Source organism: Manihot esculenta, chromosome 18 (assembly GCF_001659605.2).
Source record: "Manihot esculenta cultivar AM560-2 chromosome 18, M.esculenta_v8, whole genome shotgun sequence".
Classification (NCBI taxonomy): Eukaryota; Viridiplantae; Streptophyta; class Magnoliopsida; order Malpighiales; family Euphorbiaceae; genus Manihot; species Manihot esculenta.
In genome coordinates, this window is record NC_035178.2 from 14,726,413 (window position 1) to 14,748,381 (window position 21,969).

A 21,969-nucleotide genomic window follows, 5' to 3' on the forward strand; every position below is an offset into this window, starting at 1 on the left:
TATGTCAGGCTTGCTACGGGTCCCGGCGGCCTTAAGTCGATATGGATCCTAGCGCCGGTAGCGGTCCGATTTTCGGATCGTTACAGAATGGTATCAGAGCCCTAGGTTCATATGGTCGGACCTAAAGTGTCGGGCTCATAGATGTTATAGAAGGTCAAGCACAATAGGAAGATCATGTCCACTAGGATAGGATGTGGAGTCCTATCTTGTATGATGATGTGAAATGCCATGATTATATACATGTGCATTGATGCTATGATATGAATGATGTATATGTGATGAGGGTTCATGTGTACCCACATGAACCATATGATGCTAATGTTTGTATGATGTGTACTGTTTTTCAGAAAACAGGATGAGAGGAACTCGTCGATCTGCACGATTGACTGGAGTGCCACCTGAGGATGAGGGCACGAGCGCCCGTCCTCCTACATTGCCTAGGGCAATGTCTTGTAGAGCCAACAGAGAAAGAGTGTCAAGGGACCCTAGAAGGTCTTTTGATGCTAGCAGAAGGGGGACTGATAGAGGAGGAAGTTCTTCAGATGTGAGGGAGGTTATGGAAGAGGATCAAAGGAGGGATGGGAACCTGGATGTGAGCATGGAGGAAAAAGGGACAGGGGAGTCACAGGGAGGCGTTCAGGCCTCGGGGTATGGTTTTCCACCCCATTATCCACCCTTCCCACAGGGTTCAGGGTATCCGATGGGAGGTACATCGGATTACTCCAGCTTTAACCCCTACCCTACCTACATGCCTTAGCCACCTTTCTATCCACCTTACACTCAGTACCCAGCTTATCCACCCTCACCCTTCTATCCAAACCCGGCAAACCCCACCTCGGGGAATGCTGCACCCCCACCTCCACCACCTACAGAACCAACAGCCCCAGTTACTCAACCTTCCAGACCTAGCTCAGTCGATGGGAGCAAGGTAAAGATGACAGATTATCTCAAGCTAGATGCTCCCAAATACAAGTCAGGGGATGACCCCTTTGAGTATCTGAGAGTGGTGAAGACTATAACCGATGAGCTAGGGGCAAGTGACAGCAGGGCCATTCAGATGGCAGGGTTCACTTTAAAGTGCAAGAAGGCACGGGAGTGGTTCAAGTGTTATGTGGACCCGAGACTAGACGGCATGACATGGGAGGAATTCGCGAATGAGTTCGCAGGTTGGGCTTTTCCAGACAGTTCCAGAGAACTGAAGATGATTGAGTTTGAGCAACTGAGGCAGTCAGAGCACATGGGTGTAAAGGAGTTCACGGATAAATTCTTGGAGCTATTGCCTTTTTCAGGGCAAGCTCTAGATACAGATACGAAGAAAGCCAAGAGGTATGTTATGAAGCTGCATTCCAGGTACTCCTCGTTGATTCAGTCAGCTGAGAGAGAAAGTTTCCACACTGTAGTGGATATGGCTCGAAGAATGGAAGCAAGTGCTATAGTTGAGGGGTCAGTGAAGCAGTCAGTGACCCAGTCTTCAGGGGTTAAGACCCCAGGCAGAGGAGGGCCAAGTTTCTCTTCTCAGAGCTCAGGTAAGAAGAGGTGGGATAACACCACCAGAAAGCCAAAGAAGAATAAGTTTTGGAACAAGTTGAAATCCGGTCTGGGATTTGGCGGTGGCTCGAGCTCAGGCTCAGATGGTACAGAATGCCAGAGATGTGGAAGACCACACAGGGGAGTGTGTCGAGCTGGGACTAATACATGTTTCAGATGTGGACAGGAGGGACACATAGCTCGGGAGTGTCCTAGAGCGCCTTTTATGGGCCAGCCCCAGCAGACAGCTTCTGGTAGTGTGGCACAGCCAGCAGTTCCAGCCACAACTCAGGGCAGTGGCAGAGGTAGAGGGAGAGGGGCAGCCTCTTCTTCTGGTTCCCGAGGTGAAGGTCCATCAGCTCCAGCCAGGATCTTCACCATGACTCAGCAGGAGGCTAACACATCCAACACCGTGGTGTCAAGTAATCTCGTCATTGGGTGTTCTGATGTGTATGCATTAATGGACCCGGGTGCATCTCATTTATTTATTGCTCCGAGAGCCATTGAGAGGTTGGGTCTGATAGTCTCTGGGTTAGAGTGTCCCCTATGGGTTAGTGGACCCAAGTGTGACCCGTCAGTGGCAGTGTCAGTCTGCCAGTACAGTCCAGTTTTTGTTGAGGGAAGATGCCTCTCCGCCGACCTTGTGGTTCTAGATTTGACAGACTTTGACGTCATTCTAGGGATGGATTGGCTATCTACCCATGGTGCTACCTTGGACTGCAGAGACAAGGTAGTCAGGTTCAGAGATCAGGACGGGTCAGAGGTCGTCTTCAGAGGAGACAAAAGGGGCACACCTAGAGGTCTGATATCAGCTCTTCAGGCTCGTAGGTTGCTTAGGAAGGGATGTCAGGGGTACTTAGCTCATGTGAGAGAGCTAGACAGTCAGGTCAGGGAGCCGGCCTCGGTGCCAGTTGTCAGAGAGTTTCAGGATGTTTTTCCGGATGAACTTCCAGGTTTACCACCTGCTAGGGAGATAGAGTTTGAGATAGAGTTGGTGCCTGGAACTAGACCGATCTCTATCCCTCCCTACAGGATGGCCCCAGCCGAGTTGAAGGAGTTGAAAGAGCAATTGCAGGAGCTGGTAGAAAAGGGCTTCATCCGACAGAGTACCTCACCTTGGGGTGCTCCGGTCTTGTTTGTGAGGAAGAAGGATGGATCCCTTAGACTTTGTATCGACTACAGGCAGTTGAACAAAGTCACTACCAAGAATAGGTACCCTTTGCCAAGGATCGATGATCTATTCGACCAGCTAGCAGGAGCGGGTTGTTTCTCCAAAATAGATCTAAGATCGGGGTACCATCAACTAAGGATAAGGGATGAAGATGTGCCGAAGACAGCTTTCAGGACCAGATATGGGCATTTTGAGTTCCTTGTGATGTCGTTCGGGTTAACCAACGCCCCTGCAGCATTCATGGATCTCATGAATATAGTGTTTAGTCAATACCTGGATCACTTCGTTATTGTCTTCATAGATGATATCTTGGTGTATTCCAGGAATGCAGAGGAGCATGCCCATCATCTGCGGTTGGTCTTGCAGACTTTGAGGGAACATGGCTTGTATGCCAAGTTCTCTAAATGTGAGTTCTGGCTGAGGAGCATCTCTTTCTTGGGGCATGTAGTGTCAGAGAATGGGATAGAGGTAGACCCCAAGAAGACAGAAACTGTGGCTAACTGGCCTAGACCCACTTCAGTGACAGAGATTAGAAGTTTCTTGGGTTTGGCAGGTTACTACAGGAGGTTCGTTCAGGACTTCTCTAAGATAGCAGCTCCTCTGACCAGGTTAACCAGGAAGAATCAGAAATTTCTGTGGACCGACCAGTGCGAAGAGAGTTTTGAAGAGCTTAAGAAGAGGTTGACTTCAGCACCAGTTTTAGCTCTGCCATCTAGTGATGAGGACTTTACGGTCTTTTGTGATGCATCCTGTGTGGGACTAGGTTGTGTACTAATGCAGAATGAGAGGGTGATCGCTTATGCTTCTAGGCAGCTGAAGAAGCATGAGTTGAATTACCCCACACACGACCTGGAGATGGCAGCAGTAATCTTTGCACTCAAGATGTGGAGGCACTACCTCTATGGGGTAAAATGTGAGATCTTCACAGATCATAAAAGCCTACAGTACATCTTGAGTCAAAGAGATTTGAATTTGAGACAGAGGAGATTGGTGGAGCTGCTGAGTGACTATGATTGCAAGATTCAGTACCATCCGGGTAAGGCGAATGTTGTGGCAGACGCCTTAAGCCGGAAATCACTCGGCAGTTTATCCCACATATCGGCAGAGAGAAGGCCAGTGGTGAAGGAGTTCTACAAGCTCATTGAGGAAGGTCTACAGATGGAGTTATCTGGTACAGGTGCCTTGGTGGCCCAGATGAGAGTGGCACCCGTGTTTCTGGAGCAGGTGGCTCAGAAACAGCATGAGGACCCGGAGTTAGTGAAGATTGCCAGGACTGTTCAGTCAGGCAATGATAATGAGTTCAGATTCGACAGCAAGGGGATCCTCCGCTATGGGAGCAGACTATGTGTACCAGATGACATAGGGCTAAAAGGAGACATTATGAGGGAGGCTCATAATGCAAGATACAGCATTCACCCCGGAGCCACCAAGATGTATCAAGATCTAAAGAAGGCTTATTGGTGGCCAGCCATGAAGAAAGAAGTGGCACAGTTCGTGTCAGCCTGCGAAGTGTGTCAGAGGGTGAAGCTGGAACATCAGAAGCCAGCTGGAATGCTTAACCCGCTACCTATTCCAGAATGGAAATGGGAGAATATAGCTATGGACTTCGTAGTGGGCTTACCGGCGACGTCCAACAGAGTGGACTCCATATGGGTGATTATGGACAGACTCACCAAATCTGCTCACTTCATTCCTGTCAGGAGTGGCTACTCTGTGGACAAGTTGGCGCAGGTATATGTGGATGAGATCGTCAGGCTGCATGGGGTTCCTGTTTCGATAGTGTCTGATAGAGGGCCCCAGTTCACCTCCAGATTTTGGCGGGGTCTGCAAAATGCCATGGGTACTAGGTTGGATTTCAGTACTACCTTCCACCCCCAGACTGATGGACAGTCAGAAAGGACCATCCAGACTATCGAAGATATGCTCAGAATGTGTGTGCTGGACTTTGGCGGTTCTTGGAGGCAGCATCTACCTTTGGTGGAGTTTGCCTACAACAACAGCCATCATGCTAGCATCGGGATGGCTCCATATGAAGCTTTGTACGGAAGGAAGTGCAGATCACCTGTTTGCTGGGAGGAAGTTGGAGAAAAGGCCTTGGCAGGGTCTGAGCTAGTAGAGATCACCAGCAGGGTGGTACCCATAATCAGAGAGAGAATCAAGACTGCTGCCAGCAGACAGAAGAGCTATGCAGACGTCCGCAGAAGACAGTTAGAGTTTCAGGAGGGGGATCTGGTATTGCTCAAGGTGTCTCCAATGAAAGGAGTGGTTCGCTTTGGGAAGAAAGGTAAACTAGCCCCACGATACATCGGACCCTTTGAAATCTTGCAAAAGATTGGGAATGTGTCGTACAAGCTGGATTTACCTGCTTCAATGGAAAGAATCCATCCGGTTTTCCATGTTTCAATGTTGAGGAAGTTGGTGTCAGATCCGAGCAAGGTTCTTAGTGAGCCTGATGTGGAGGTCCAAGAGGATCTCACCTATGTTGAACAGCCAGTACGGATCATAGACACTCAGATCAGAAAGCTGAGAAACAAGGAAATCCCGATGGTGAAAGTCCTGTGGAACCACCTCAATTTGGAGGAATGCACTTGGGAGACACGGGAGTCCATGCTCCAGCAATACCCTTATCTTTTCTGAGGTCAGTTCCCTGTGAGTTTTATGTGCTATGTATGTATGTTATGTTTTATGCCATGCTATGTGTGCTAGTTGAGGTACATTCGGGGACGAATGTTCTTAAGGGGGGGAGAATGTAATACCCGGCTAGACTCCGGTATCGGAATTCCTATCGTCCGGTGGAATCTCGGATGTCGGAAGCCTCTAGTAGGGTAGAAACATGTTTTCATAAAATGTTTTAAGGTATTTCATGGTTTTAAGCATGAAAATTAAATGAGTTTTTGCATGAAAAGTCTTTGGAGGAAAACCCAGGTTCGGCCGCCGAAAGTCAAGTTCGGCCGCCGAACATGCATGCGTTTTGGAGGCACGTTAGGCCCCCGAAAGCATGAGTGAGGGAAGTCCAGGTTCGGCCGCCGAAAGTCAAGTTCGGCCGCCGAACATGGCATGCATGCGGAAGCACTTTCGGCCCCCGAACGTGGCCTGGCCAGCCACCTATAAAAGGGTCACTTAGCCGAAATGGGCGAGCTTTCTCCCATTTTCGGCCACAGCTAGCTTCCGACCTCCCTCTCCCCAGATCTTGTGTTCTTTCTCCAAATCTCATCCATTTTTCTTGAGTTTTCACCTCTCATTGCAAGTTTTGAGCATTTAAGACAAGTTTTGGAGCTTTGGGAACTCAGGAGCTCATTTGCTTGGATCTCCGAGTTTAGGTCGTCTCTCTCTCGATCTTCAAGAAGTAAGAGCTGATCTTAAGCTCATTGTATGTTTTAAGTAAGTTTTAAGTGGTTTTATGGGGTAGAATGGCATGTATAGGGTTGTATGAGTTTTTAAGCAAATATTATGTTTTTGAACAATATGAGTTGCTTGTGTGTTGTAGTTGGGGTTTTTGTTGGTTTGATGCCCCTAGGAGCTTGTATGTTTGCTTGTGAATGCTTGGGAATGTTGTAGAATAGGTTTATGCATGATTGGTTAGTTTTGGAGGCATAAATGCATAAGGGAGCCAAGTTTCTGCCCTTTGGCAGAAACCAGGTTCGGCAGCCGAAGGAGCTTTCGGCCGCCGAACATGGCTAGGGAGGCAGGCCTTTCGGCTGCCGAAGTTGCCCCCGAAAAGAGACTTTCGTCTCTGTCTGGGACTTTCGGCCGCCGAAGGTGCCGCCGAACATGCATGAGTTTCGCCTCTGTCTGGGAGTTTCGGCCGCCGAAGGTGCCGCCGAATCTGCCTGACTTTCGGCTCTGGAGGGACTTTCGGCCGCCGAACCTGCCGCCGAAAGTGCCCTGTCCAGCCATTTCTTGCATGTTTTTATGTGATTGTTTTATGATGTTTTAAGGGGTTCTTGGGGAGTATATTAGAGTTATGTTTATGTATGTTTGGTCCCTCATTGGAGTCCACCTGTGTAGGTTCGGACCCGAGGAACCGAGGACCCCAGCAGTGAGCCAGCTGCTACAGAGTTTGTCAGAGCTAGCCAGAGGTGAGTGGAATAAACCTTAAGTTTTAAAATAAATGAAATATGAATTTTGAGCATGATCCATGCATCATGAATGCCATGAGATATAGTAGGTTGTTTGCATTAGTATTCACGAATATGTTGCATTGCATTTATGATGTTGATGTGGATTGGTTATTGGATGATCCTTTAGTCCTCATATGATATGATGATGTTATGGCATGAGATGGTATGGAAGTCCAGGTTGTACCCATTCTACGTCCCTGGCACATTGGTATGTTATGATATGTTATGTTAAGAGAAAGATCGGTTGTACCCATTCTACGTCCCGGCACAGTTGGACTATGTAGAGGACTATTGGTGACAATACCATCCGAGATGTGATTTGTTGTGATGTGTTGCATTTCATGATAGCATGAAATTTTAATATATGATTTCACTATTCTGCTCACTGGGCTTTGTAGCTCACCCCTCTCCCCTAACCCCAGATGTGCAGGTACAGGGTAGACCAGGAGGTTAGCCAGAGTTTTGAAGCATGTTTATGTAATAGTTAGATTGTGGACATGACAATTGTACTATGATGTAATGTAAGAGATTACAGTATGTTATGTAATGAGGTATATTGAGGTTATAGATGTGCTTGACCCTATGAGTATTGAAATCCCTTGTTAATGCATGATCTTAGAAATTTGATAATACAGATGTTAGCCAACTCAACACATGTATATCGCCCATTGGGGCATTGATGAGATCCCACAGAGGGGTCAAGTTTATGATTATGTTTTAGTGCATGCACAGGTTGAGTTGGTGTATGAGGAATGAATGAAAGAAAAGTTTTAATTTTTATGTATGATTGTTGATCATGTATGGGATTGAACAGGTTTACAGGTTCTATGTCAGGCTTGCTACGGGTCCCGGCGGCCTTAAGTCGATCTGGATCCTAGCGCCGATAGCGGTCCGATTTTCGGGTCGTTACAGACTCTGAAGCAGCTAACACTGCCAAACACCTCGGTCTCTCGGGTCCGATCCTACACAGATGGACTCCAGTGAGGTGCCAAACATACTCTAAACACTCATAAACAACTCCCCATAAACCCCCTAAAACATCACTTAAACATGCATAGAAAACACTCAAGAAAAGGCTGGACAGGGCACTTTCGGCGGCAGGTTCGGCGGCCGAAAGTCCCTCCAGAGCCGAAACTCAGCCACTTTCGGCAGCACCTTCGGCGGCCGAAAGTCTCTTCCAGAGACGAAACTCATGCATGTTCGGCGGCACCTTCGGCGGCCAAAACTCCCCTCCATAGCCGAAAGTCCAACTTTCGGGGGCAGGGTTCGGCAGCCAAAACAAGCCACCACAGGCAGGTTCGGCGGCCGAAAGTCCCTTCGGCTGCCGAATCTGAGTTCATCCAGAACTCATCCTCATGCACAAACAAGCCTCCAAACATCCTAAACATGCATCCAACCTCTTAAGACATGCATAAACTTCTCAAAACCAAGCATTAACCCTTAACCATGCATAAAGGAGCTTAACAACTAGATTAAACTCCAAAAACAACATCCAAAGCATACATAGATAGCTTATGACCCACATAGGCCAAAACCATCAAAAGAACCCATAATCTCACTTGCTCTTTCCCAATCATGCATACACTCTCCCACATGCATAAACTAGCTTAAACCTTCAACATAACATCACATAAACATACATTGGGCATAAAACCCACATAAACCCTAACATGCATATCTACCCATACTCAACCATCAAAACATCATTAAACTTACTAAAACTTCATTAAAACAGTAGGGAAGCAAGGATCTACACTTACCTCTTGAAGATCGAGGGGTGGTGCGATCCCTAACTCGGAGGTGTAGAGGATCCAAGCTCCAAAAGCCTCCAAACTCCCAAAACTCCCTTTTAAGCTTCAAAACTTCAAAACCAGGGTAGATCTCATGAAAACTTGAAGGATGGGTAGAGAAAAACATGAAAACGACCAAAGGAGGACCAAAACTCACCTGAGCTCGAGAATGGGGAGAAAACTCACCCATTTCCGATCTGAGGGCTCTTTATAGGTGGCCTGCTGAACCACCTTCGGCAGCCTAACGTGCCTCCTAAACTCATGCATGTTCGGCGGCCGAACTTGAGGTTCGGCGGCCGAACCTTGGCTCATTCAAACAAGGCTTTCGGAGGCCAAAAGCGCTCCCGAAACCTTCCCATGTTCGGCGGCCGAACTTTACTTTCGGCGGCCGAACCTAGCAAATGCCTCCTTGGTCTTTTCTTTTCAAAATTCAATTCTTTTTCATTTAAAACCATGAAATCAGTAAAAACATTTTAGAAATCACATTTTACCCCTCTAGAAGACTCTAGCATCATCAAAATTCCAAATCCCAACGGAGATTCCGCTGGAAGGTAGGGATTTCGATGCCGGAATCTAGCCGGGTATTACATTTACCTTTATGAAGACTAATGGGGAGGTCAAGGTCAGTCAGTGGTGGATCTGATGGCGAAGAAAATTCTGGTGCAGGACATGTATCATTAGGTACTGGTCTCCAAGAGTAAACTTGAACAACTAACGAGTTAACAGGAGGCTGAGTATTAGGAGGAATGTTACCATCAGATTGTGCAGCAGAAGACATACTCAAAGAGGTCCCACCATCAAATATGATTCTATAGATGAGTCACTCATCATCATCCTCTTGATCAGGAGAGATTTGTGCAACAGGATAAAAATAAACTTTCTCGAAAAAGACTACATCTGTTGAGACCAGATACTTGTTGAGGTCTGAAGAGTAATACCGATACCCCTTCTAAAGGTGAGAATATCCCAAGAAAACACACTTCAAAGCTTTAGGATCAAGTTTAGTCACATGAGGTCTGACATCCCGAACATAGCAAGTACTGCCAAATAATCGTGGTTCGAGAGGAAATAATAGCTTCTTAGGAAATAATAGCTTTTTAGGAAAGAGGACATTATAAGGTGTATTACCGTTTAGTACAGCGGAGGGCATGCGATTAATGAGAAAGCATGCAGTAGAGACAACATCAGCCTAAAATTGTTTAGGAACTTGCATTTGAATCAATAGAGCTCTAGCAGTCTCAAGAAGATGTCGATTCTTCCTTTCAGCTATCCCATTTTAAGCGGGTGTATCAACACATGATGATTGGTGAAGAATATCATGTTGAGTCATATAAGCCTGGAATGATTCTGACATATATTCTTTAGCATTGTCACTCCGCAAAATTTTCACAGAAACATTAAATTGAGTCTTGATTTCAGTATAAAAGGCAGAAAAATGAGAAAACACTTTTGGATAATGCTTTATAAAATAAATTCAAGTCATTCTAGAGTAATCATCCACAAAAGTGATAAAATATCTGAATTCAGTATTAGATCCAACCGGACATGGGCCCCAAACATCTGAATGAACTAATTCAAAAGCAGACTCAGCTCATTTATTGACTCTAGGACTTAAAGAGATTCGATGATGTTTTGCAAAATGACATGACTCACATTCCAGTAAAGATACCTCATGAAATTGAGGGCATAACTTCTTCAAAACTGATAAAGAAGGGTGTCCTAACCGACAATGTGATTCAAACGGAGACACGACACTGGAGCAAGCAACAGGCTGAGACGCCCATGCATCTGAAATGTAGAGACCGCCAGATATATGTCCTTTACCAATAATCTACTTCGTCACAAGATCTTGAATGAGACAATGATCAGGAAAAAAGGAAACACAACAATTTAGGTCTTTGGTAAATTTACTCACAGAAATTAAATTAAAGGCAAGATTAGGTAAACTTAGCACGGATGATGGGGAAATAAAAGGAGTAGGTTTAATAGTCCCAGAACCCTCAACATTATAGGTTGACCCATCAGCTATAATAATAGGAGAAGGTACTTTATGAGATCAAAAGCTAGTAAAAATATGAGGATTACCTGTCATGTGATCTGTAGCACCAGAATCAATGACCCATTTATATGAAGAGGAAATAAGACACGTTTTACCTGTCTCAGCGGCTACTGAAAATGTTGGGATAATTTTAATAATATGGGTCTTACTGTCAAAAACCATTTCAATCAAAATTCTATACTCATTTATCTTCAAACGAATTAAATAAAGATAACCCAACGCCCAAACAGCAAACGAACCACAGATCTGACAAGCGGGTTGCAAGGCAATTTTGGCGTCCTCTCTAGGTGGATGATGAGAGACAAATATTACCTTAGATAGGTAACACAAAAGACCAGGAGCCCTAAGTCTTCAAAAATTTTAAAACTTGACGAGAGAGAAAAAAAAAATTAAATCTCTACGAGAATGGTTCTGATACTATGTAGAAATATAATATTTTGTTATATTTCACAATAGAGATTACAACCTATTCATACATAAGTGACGGTATCTAAATATGAAGAAAAATCAAGTCTATGATTATACAGTCCCTGAGATTAAGTAACTAACTCATCTATCAATATTTATTTCCTATATTAACATATTTACTTCCTATATAACCTGTAATATATTATATAGTGTAAACTATAAGATTGATAAGTGAGATTCCTTCAAATCTCAGTTTCAGGTACAAATCATATATCTATTATTAAATCATATTTTTGTAAACTCAAGCATAACATTATCATGCTTGTTGCTCACTAAAGTGATGTGAGCATTTGAATTCACTTCTTTCAAACATCATATATCTCATGGTCCAACCTATGTTGGGCCGTATTGCACTATTCTAGTATTTTTATAACTAGGTTAAGAGCTTTTAGAGCTCCTAATTCCTCAAGCACAAACTAGATTGTCTTACTATATAGATTTCATGGTTATCATCATTTAACTTCACTCACTTATTAAAATAAGCTAAAAAAATATTTGGAGGCAGATATTATTCTTAGTCTAAGTTAGAGATATTTATGCACATGAGTTAATATTTTAGTTCATACATACACTAACCTTAATAATGATGAATTATATTAATAATTATTTTACATTAAGTTTTAGAGTCGAAAGTAATTGTCTAAAATCCCCATGTATTATAAAAATTAATTATTATTAATTATGTTAAGGTTTATATCTTAAATTACTTATAATTTAAGAGTTTTAAAATATTTTATGATTGATATCCAGAAACATCAACTCATACCATCTATTAACATATGATATAAAAATAATGAATAATTAACAATTTATGAAATAAAATAACATATTATTTAAAATTATGAAAGGATGACAGATAAATTGTTCATTATAAAATTATGCGCAGTAGCACAAACAAATTATATGGATAACAATAATTTCCAAAAGAAATTATTCATGTCTGCCATAGACTTAGACATAAGAATAAGATGTTCAAGAAACATGTATAGAATCTCATCTAATCAATGTAAATCACAATTAGGAAGTTTTAGTTTAACTATAGACCTACTATTAAATTTAGATCATCCTATCCAACGACACACCGTCTACAACCCATTTAGAATATTCATTAATGAACTCTAATACGAGGCGAATGTAGGACTTGTTGACATTTTTCCAAATGGAATTCAAAATTTTTTTTTAGATTGAAATTAGACAACACGATTCTTAACATTCATATCTATGATAAACTATACTAGACTGTTTATTTCATTTGAAGTGTTTATAAGATCTATCTTAATGATGATCAGTTATCTAATCATCACATCTATATGAACCTTTTGCTCAGTAGAAGAGTTCGTATAGAATCACCACAAATGACTTGTATCCCATTGAAAACTAATATTATATTTTTGTACACATACAAGAATAAATAAACAATGGTTCAAAATTAAAAAAAATGATTACGATGCCACCAATAACAAAAAAAAAAAGTAGATATTTTTTCAAAAAAAATTATTAAAATAAATTATTTAATAATAATTTTAAAAGATTATTAAAAATAATAATTTTAAAAAATAATTAAAAATAATTATAAAAAATTTCCAATTTAATTGTAATATTTTTTTTAAATAACCAGAAATTTATTATTTTTTCTAATAAAAAATTTACTTTTTTTTAATTAAAAAACTAAAAAAGCTTGGGTTAGGCTGTCCAGCGCCCAGGCCAGATTACGTCCGCGCGCCTGGGCCTGCACGGCCAGTGCAGTATGCGCATGGGTTGCGCGCCACAGCATAGCGCGCATGGGTTGCGCGCCACAGCATAGCGCGCAAGGGTTGCATCCCTCAGCGTTGCGTGCATGGGCCGGCACAGCGCGCGCAAGAACTATGCGCCACAGCGCTGCGCGCATGGGCCCATGTGGCCTAGCGCAGCATGCGCATGGGTTGCGTGCCCCAGTGCTGCCCGTATGGGCCTGCGCAGTGCGCACAAGGGCTATGCACCACAGCGCTGCGAGCATGGGCCCGCACGGCCAGCGTAGCACGCGCAAAGGTTGCGTGCTCCAGTGTTGCGCGCATGGGCCTGCGTGGCCCAATGTAGCGCGCCTAGGCTCGCACAGCCCAGCGTCGCATGCATGGGCTGTGCGGGCCAATGCTGCGCATCTGGATTCAGGCTCAGTAGCCTGGTGCAGCCTCCCACGCACTTTTTTTTTTTTCTTTCTCAAATCTTTTCTATGAAATTTTAGTATTTCGAGATTTTTGTGATTTTATTTTATCAAAAATAACAAATTCTAGAATTTGAATTCATCTAACCTGTGATTAAAAAAATAAATTCTATAAATATTTTGGAACAAAACAAACATCTAACTTGTGATTAAAAAAGTAAATTCTATAAATATTTTGAAACAAAACAAATTTATATAAAAAAGATCTCAACTTCGATAATTTGTAATAATTTGTAATAATTTATAATTCAACTAATATAAATTGAAAAAATTAATGCAGTATATAAATTTTCAATGATATTAACTTTACATTTTAAAAAAATTATAGAACTCAAGATGTCTACTTAAAATATGTTTAGATAAAAAATATAACACATACTTGTAAATTTTTTTTTAAAAGTAAACTATGACATATAAGCAACTTACTCTGATATCAATGTTGAAAAATCCATAAATTTTTCAAGATCCAAATAATTAAACAAGTGCACATTATATCACATGATCTATACATAATCACGTATTTTGTATAAACTATACATATATTTCACAGTTTACAGTTTAAGGATAATATAAAATTACAATATATTTCATAAGAAATAAATAGCTAAATATCTTCGATTACATAACCACATCTTTTTATTTCACACGAGCACAATAAGTCACCCCAAGAGAAATAGCTTATATCCATAAGAAAATAGCCTAATAAGAAAAATAAATTGAGAAAAATATAGCAAAGAGTTTTTCCTTCAGAAGGCAAGGCATATCGATTATTTGTATGAGCAAAGAGTGAGAAGATTTTTCTTCAGAAAAAAAAGAGAGCGCTCCTTGATTTACAATGGTAATAAGAAAAATTGTCTTTCAACTTCCAACCATGTAACGGATAAAGATTTTTAAATTTAATTTTTTTAAATTTAATTTATATAAAATAAAATTAGACTATTATAAATAAAATATAAAATTTTATTTTGCCTTTTTATTATTTACTCTATTTTATGTGTATAATTTATTTCGATTACTATATATTAAGAATGATATCTAATTAATTTTTGAAAAAAAAATTGAAGAAACTTTTTTTCATCCTTTTTCTCTTTCTCTCACCAACAACTGTTATTTATATTATAAATAATAAAGGATTGATTAAAAAATTAAAAAAAAAATACTTTGAGTTTCGATGTTAATTTTTTAAAAATATTATCAAATTTTATTTAAAAATTAAATTTGTAGCTTTTTATTTAATTTTTAAAAATAAAACAATCATTTTATTTAGAGAAGTCACGTATTTTTGGAAAATATGAACATCATAATTTAGTTAAGGCCTATTAGTGCAAAAAAAGATAAATAAAATCTTTTAGTTACTTTGTGATTTTAATCTTTAAATTTTGATATAAATAGTTAAATTTTTAAAATTTGAGTAATTTTTACACATAATTGATAACTATGATACTAAAATATATCTGTAATTAAATTTTAAACCAAGAATAATAACGTAATAAATTTAATATTAGAAATTATTAATACCAAATTAGTGCAGGTGTTATGTTCAGCAATGGCACGAGCGATTAGCAAAGAGAGGAAATTAATCTCATCAAAGGCAATGGCAGGGTTACGTTTAGTGGTTATTTATTGACGGAACAAGTGGAAATGGCAACTCGAGTATGGTGTCTTGTACACCACGAGAATGCAGATGTACTAACTTGTTTCACTCGTAAAACCCCGGAAGGAGGTTTTATTGGCCTCTTTAAAATAGGTAAAATAATGTATCAAATATTAATTGAGAATTGGTAATAGTTGAAAAAGTGGAAAAAAATCCCACATCGGTATAATATAAAAGAAATGAGGAGTATATAAGTTAAGTGGAGTCTAAATTACCACTTCAAGCTCAATTATGTCCCATTTTGGGGTCTAACATTCCCATCATATGCATACTTATATTGAACCTATCGAAAATTCTAATATGGTATCAGAGTTCAATGGCTTCACGGCCCATAAAGATCCAAAATCTAGGAAAATTCCTAGTGGATTGGGCTAACAATTATGGGTCAAACGAACAAAAATATTCAAAACCTGCGACCCAAGATTTAAAGTCCAAGAATCAAGGCTCAGTGAGGAAGACCTAGGCATATTGAAGACTAAGGTCCCAGTTCAAAATGAAAGCCCTGTGGTCTCTGAGATTCAAACATAAACCCAGGCCCAGTATCCCACATCGATAGAATATAAAACAAAAACTTAGACAGGGTTTGCCAGAAATTTCAACAGTAATCTTTTTCAATATTGTGTCACATTACAGTCAAACAATAATGATTTTTTTCATGTGGCATAATAAGAAGCTATCGTATAGTTTAAGAGAGAAGTATGTTTGATGTTATCTTTAATAAGATAGAAATGATACAATCTAAATTGAAAGCGAAGAACATAATAAGGTGAAATTGGAAAAAAGTTTAAAGACTGCAAATACAAAATTGGTAAAAACGAAAGACAAAGTGATAAAACTAAAGGAGGAGAGAGTGTTGATGCATCTAACAATTCACAAGACATAGGATGACAACCAGAAAATAAGTCCATTATACGTTAAAACAGTACTTGTGATGTTTTTTGTACTTGTTAATGTATCGAAAGAGTGAAAAGTAATAAGTTCATGTATCTAGGAGCCCGATGAGACGATAATGTATCTTGGATCTTTATGAATGAAAATATAATATCTAGTTTAAGCTTATGAGTTGTATACATTAATTTCCCTTCTTGTTTATAGTAATTAATTTTATTTATATTGTATTATTAATCTGCACAAGCCAATAAAAACTAGCATTAAAAATCTAAATAAAGTGAAGCCATCAATTAAAATATAGACTTGCACAAATATTGAATTTGTTAGTAATATACTCTATAATCAATCAATTGGTTGTAGTTGGATATTATATTTCATATATTTTTAAGTATTTAACACATTTTAATAAAGATGTTTATTCATATTTAATGTAAAGGTAAAGTCCAAACGACTACATTATTATGTAAAGGTAATTATAATATAATTATAATTGTGAGATTCTTATTGCATTTAAGTAATATCTCTAAATGTTCTTAGTCAATGTTCTCATTATTATTGAACAATGATTAGAACTGTTGAGACTGATATATATTATATTATTTTTTTTAGATGAACCAACCGAACTTATAAGTTGAGATATCTATACTAATATGTTAGTGCTTATTAAACAAGTACACTGAATTGACCTGCTTAAGAAATCCATATAAAAATAAATATGTACCTATGTATTACTCAAGTGATGGTTGTGTAAGTGATCATTTAATTTGAAATTAATAAATCATCTTATATAAATACTTTTATGTTTTGATTCATCTTACACGTTACTCGATTCATGAGTAATAAATGGGATTGAATTGAATATAGTAAAAACTGTATGAAGGTGATTATGTGATTGAGATAGAATTTATCATCCTAGGTTTCTTAGGAAATGTTCTATTTGTTTTCTGCTAGCATTAATCATGTAATCGTTGTGCAAAGTGGAATGAAATTAACAAATAAGATTTAGACAAGGCATTTTATACTAGGCCACAAGGCATTTTATACTAGGCCACAAGGCGAGTTCCTTCAAACCATAATCTGGGTGTTAGTCCCACCAAACAAGGCATTTTATGCCTGGCCATAAGGCGAGTTCCGTCAGGCTATAATCTGGATGTTAGTCTCACCAAACAAGGCATTTTATGCCTGGCCACAAAGTAGGTTCCAACAGGCTATAATTCGGGTGTTAGTCCCATCAAACAATATACTTTATGCCAAGCCACAAGGCTAGTTTTGTTAGGTTAAGGCAGGTTCACTTAGCAAGGCTTAACAGGGCTTTTTGTAAATTTAGGGGCGGGGGAATTAAAATTTGCTTATTTGGGGTTGGGGAAAACTTATTGACGGATTTGGGGTTCGCCTGCCACAATGTTTTGGTCTTCTCTCATCAGGACGTCTTGTGTTGTACCGACGACCGTCAAATGATGGCTCCTGTTGAGTTTCTTGAGAATTTCCAACATCATCGTCAGCCATAGATATATTTAAATCAGGAGGTTGAGATCGATGTCTTGAACTCTCCCCAACAACTGGATCCTGAGTTGCAAAGCCGAAATCTCCTGAATAAGGGGTTGCCGAAAATAATTCAGGAAAATCCGAGGAAAACAAGCTAAGTCGGCTTGAGGGATCATCCAGTGATTGTCGAGGGAATGCTGGAAAAATATACTCTGATGGAGTATGTGGTTGCGCAGGGGAGAAGAAGTCGAATGACGTGCTAGCCATGCCTTCACCTCCAGTCTGATCGTAATTGGAAGGAGTTGGAGTAAACGACTGAAAAGGCATAGAAGAAGGCCCTGGTGTCCATCCTGTATACTGATTATGAAAATTGTCTCCATAAGTTGGCATTTGTGAAGATTGACCCAATTCTGTATATGAGCCGTATGGATGGAATGCAACTGGTGATGGTATCTGCATTACACCAGGATTTGGCGTAGGCTGTGGAATTTCCGTCTCCCTTGATGGTCTGGTAGTGTGGCGACGATGTCGTGGAGGATTCCTGGAGGAGGAGGGTGCGTCATGTACGTCATCCGGAAGCGGTTGGGAAGGTGGCGCAGGCTGTGGAGGTGGTATTTGGGAAATGCGATCGAACAAACGAAGTGCATGAAACATTGAATTAACTGCATTTCCAATCTTGTCTACTGTTGGGTGACGAACTTGATTAGCCCATAAGCGGCAGTTCTCCAGACCATCCTCCTGCAAAATGTATTTATTAAGATATGTATCCCAAAAGTTAAGTAATGTAAATATTTATATAATTAATACAAAAATCAAAGCGCCCATTACCACAGCGCCGATTGATGCACCCTTTTGAGACACTCACCGACGTGCAATCATTCTGTACCATTCCATATACTGTGAATGGTAATGTAACGGCTGGGTCATAGTATTGCTGGCCACAATCCGTCTGTGCCTTGATTCCCAAAGCGTAATCCAATGTTGGTTCTCGGTCATCCAGTTAGTAGCTGAAGAAGTCAATTTTATTGAATGCATATCATCTGTTTGACGTGGTGGTTGTGGAATGGGTTGAGAAAATCCAAATTGTCTCAGCACCCTGTCAGGTTGATGCCACTCAACAATATGTAAACAAATCAGTGGAACAACCGATCTCCATATTTGTCTACCCTGTAGACAGTAATCTGGCATAGCGTCCACCACATCATCAGAGTATGGCTCCCATATAAACTGTGTAGATAAGATAATGTGAAATATAAAAATGATATAATTTGAATTGACATGTAATTTAAAAGTATCCAATGATGACCTCTTCGGCTTCCATGCGGTCAAGTTGGTACCGAAATTGCACCAGCACATGCGTTGTAACTTCGGTAATACTTCTAGCATTACTCCACCTACACAATTTATACTTTGGAATTAGTTACAAGATGCTGGATTTGATGGGGTAGTAGTACAAAATTTACAGCACATACCGACTGCCAATCGGTGTATCTGGAAGGGGATGTATCTGGGAGATGGTAGGGGCTATTGTTTTGATTCTGTCCCATGCCCAAATCTGTAAAATATGAAGTGGCCCGCCAACTTGCTACACTTGTGGTGATGTTGCTCTGCAAAGCTCTTTATAAAGCCAAGCAAGGCAGGCTGCACCCCAACTATATTGACCACAATTGTTGAAATGAGCGAGTAGTGGCAAAAACATTAGATTGACCCTATGAGCAGACCGATCAACGAATAGCGATCCACCTATTAGGCGTAATAGGAAAGCTCGAGCATGCCTCTAGATAGTAACATCATCAGCGTACTCTGGAATTTGGTCAAAGTTATCTCTCAACCAGGTGAGTGCAACAGTATTTCCCTTCATAACTTCACGATCCGGGACCAACCCAAGCAAATCTTGACATAGTAATTGCCAAGGCTGTCCTGTAGTCCCAGTAACAGCATTGCCATCAATAGGCAATCCAGATATCAGACCCATATCTTGAAGTGTAACTGTACACTCTCCATGGGGTAACATGAAAGTATGTGTTTCTGGTCTCCATCTCTCAACCAAAGCCGTTATGAGGTGGTGATCTAAATGGAAGAACCCTAATCAAACAGCTCCGTAAAATCCACTAGCATGGAGATAAGGGATAAGCCTGTCATCAATATCATAACCGTGTAATACAGTAGATGATCGCCGGCATGTGATTACACCGGCCTCTTGTGGATCATTCCACACGACTTGGGACCTATGAGATGCTTGGAGATATAGCAATGAAGTATCACGTGGTCCTGGGTTAATAAATAATCTACTGTCATTTGAGCTGTCCATTCCTGCAAAGGGTTATTACAACTGTCAATTCCTTATGTCAATAATTTGTATTGCTAGACATGAGGATCACAAAACAAAAATAAAAGAATAATATGAATTTACAAGGCAATTCGATGTTTAAGTACAAGTGATGAACTCCTAAACCTGACCTCCTAAACCCTAAAACCCAACCCGATTAAGTAAACCCTAAACCTAAATCCTAAACCTTAAATCATAAATCATAAACCTTATCTAGTGCACCCCATTCCATAAACTATAAACCCTAAACCCTTAATTGGCATGCTGATTGGCATGCTGATGCCTCACGAAAATCGAAGTGGATGACATTTTCTTGATGTAACATGCATAAAATGTCAACTGGATAAATATAAGAAACAATCAATGAATCACAACAAATTTCAGATTTTTTCATAAAATAGGCATGTTAAATTCATAAATTTTTGTTCACAGTACATGTCTTTTTATTATGTCCCGACTGGCCACATATAGAACAATGATTTTTTGTAGGAATATTAACTTTCGCACCCCTCCAATCCATTTCATTATGAATTCTCGATGACTTCGGTCGCCATTTTTTCCTTATTCGGTTCTTGTTTGGAATTAGTGGTAATTCATAATCTGCAGGCCAATAGTCTGAATTACCTAATGGACTGAACATGTCTTCGTAACATTTAATTGACCTTTCGAGAGTGTAGTAGCTATCAACGAATTGCTCATAATCCACAGACCTCGACATGCAGGCTGCTATGGTATGTGAACATGGGATACGCATCTCTTGAAATTTTTTGCAAGTACAGGTCCCTTCTATAAGCTTAACAACTTGTTTTTGACCAGATTTAAAACTTCGAACTTCAACAACCAAATCATCACGATTAAATGTCGTAACACGATGGCCATTTGCTGACTGTGCATTTTTTTGTATGATTTCACCAGTTGACTGGGTGAATCTATAGCCCTCTTGTTGCTGCCGATGAAATTGATGCCTTCTTGTATCGAAGTAATGCGCACATTGATAAAATATTTTTTCAACCATTGCTGTAATAGGCAATGCTTGAAAGCCTTTCAACATTCCATTGACAGACTCAATGGTTTTAGTTGTCATTGATCCATATCGCTTTCCACCATCGTGGGAACGAGTCCACTTCTCCAGAGGTATCTTCACAGCCCATTCAAAGGTCTCGAGATTGAGTTCCTTAATTTTATTCATCGCGTCATAGAATTTTCTCTTTTGGTTATGATTAGCTGTCACAGTAAAAATATATCATTGAAAATGAATAGGTAGAATACAATAAAATTTAAAATTTAAAATTAGACCACGCAGATAAAGTTTTACCAGCCTTTCGCAAACATTCCTTCATTGTTGCATTCTTGAATTTTGTGTTGTAATTGCTCAAAATGTGCCGTATGCAGTATCGATGGTGTCCACTTGGTGGTTGCCACCAATCTTGTTCCATAGATTTCTTAATTCCAATGTGACGATCAGAAATGACACATAAATCTTCGCGTTCTGTGACATAAGCTCTCAAACAAGACATGATCCATCCCCAATTATCTGAATCCTCCTTCTCGATAATAGCAAAAGCTAATGGAAATATCTGATTATTTCCATCAAGCCCTGTTGCACACAATATACACCCACTATATTTACCGTATAGGAATGTCCCGTCAACAAAAATCACTAGTCGACAATGCTTGAATCCTTCAATAGATTGACGATAAGCCCAAAACATACGATCAAATACACGAGAAGTACGATCCAAACGATCGTTTAAATAATGGGGATCATCTTCAATTACGAAGATCGAACCAGGATTGAAGTGGCACACTGTATTCATGTACTTACGGAGCCTTCCATACGATTCATCCCATCCACAAAAAATTTTCCTAATTGCAAATTGTTTTGCCTTCCACGTTTTGGAATATGATTGTAACGACCCGAAAATCGGACCGCTATCGGCGCTAGGATCCGGGTCGGCTTAAGGCCGCCAAGACCCGTAGCAAGCCTGACATTCATCCTGAAAACCTGTTTAATCCCATACATGATCAACAACATACATAAAAATTTAAAACTTTTCTTTCACTCATAAGCCAAACTCAACCTGAACATACTCATAATCATAATCATGACCCCTCTGTGGGATCTCATCAATGCCCCAATGGGCGATACATCATAAGATGAGTTGGCTTTCATGAACATTATAAAACATTTATGATCATGTAACAAAAGGGATACCTCATACACAATGTCAAGCACAATCTCTAAACCTCAATATCATTACATGACTGAAACTG

At 40.0% G+C, this 21,969-nt stretch overlaps 1 protein-coding gene across 1 annotated transcript; it reads right to left on the bottom strand.

Moving 5' to 3' along the window:
* Positions 1–19,455: 19,455 nt before the first annotated feature.
* On the bottom strand, positions 19,456–21,512 carry LOC122722407. Its single transcript, XM_043953103.1, has 3 exons — positions 21,011–21,512; positions 20,203–20,919; positions 19,456–19,679 (listed from the first exon to the last, which is right to left on the bottom strand). The coding sequence occupies exons 1-3, from the start codon at positions 21,510–21,512 to the stop codon at positions 19,456–19,458; spliced, it is 1,443 nt and encodes a 480-aa protein (XP_043809038.1).
* Between the last annotated feature and the right edge of the window lie 457 nt (positions 21,513–21,969).

Excerpts from the sequence above, each read along its gene's own strand:
- LOC122722407 (XM_043953103.1), bottom strand. The coding sequence starts at position 21,512 with ATGAATACAGTGTGCCACTTCAATCCTGGTTCGATCTTCGTAATTGAA. Across the intron at positions 20,920-21,010 it reads GGAATGTTTGCGAAAGGCTG|CTAATCATAACCAAAAGAGA; the intron begins GTAAAACTTTAT and ends TTACTGTGACAG. Across the intron at positions 19,680-20,202 it reads TAATGAAATGGATTGGAGGG|GAATGGACAGCTCAAATGAC; the intron begins GTGCGAAAGTTA and ends AACCCTTTGCAG.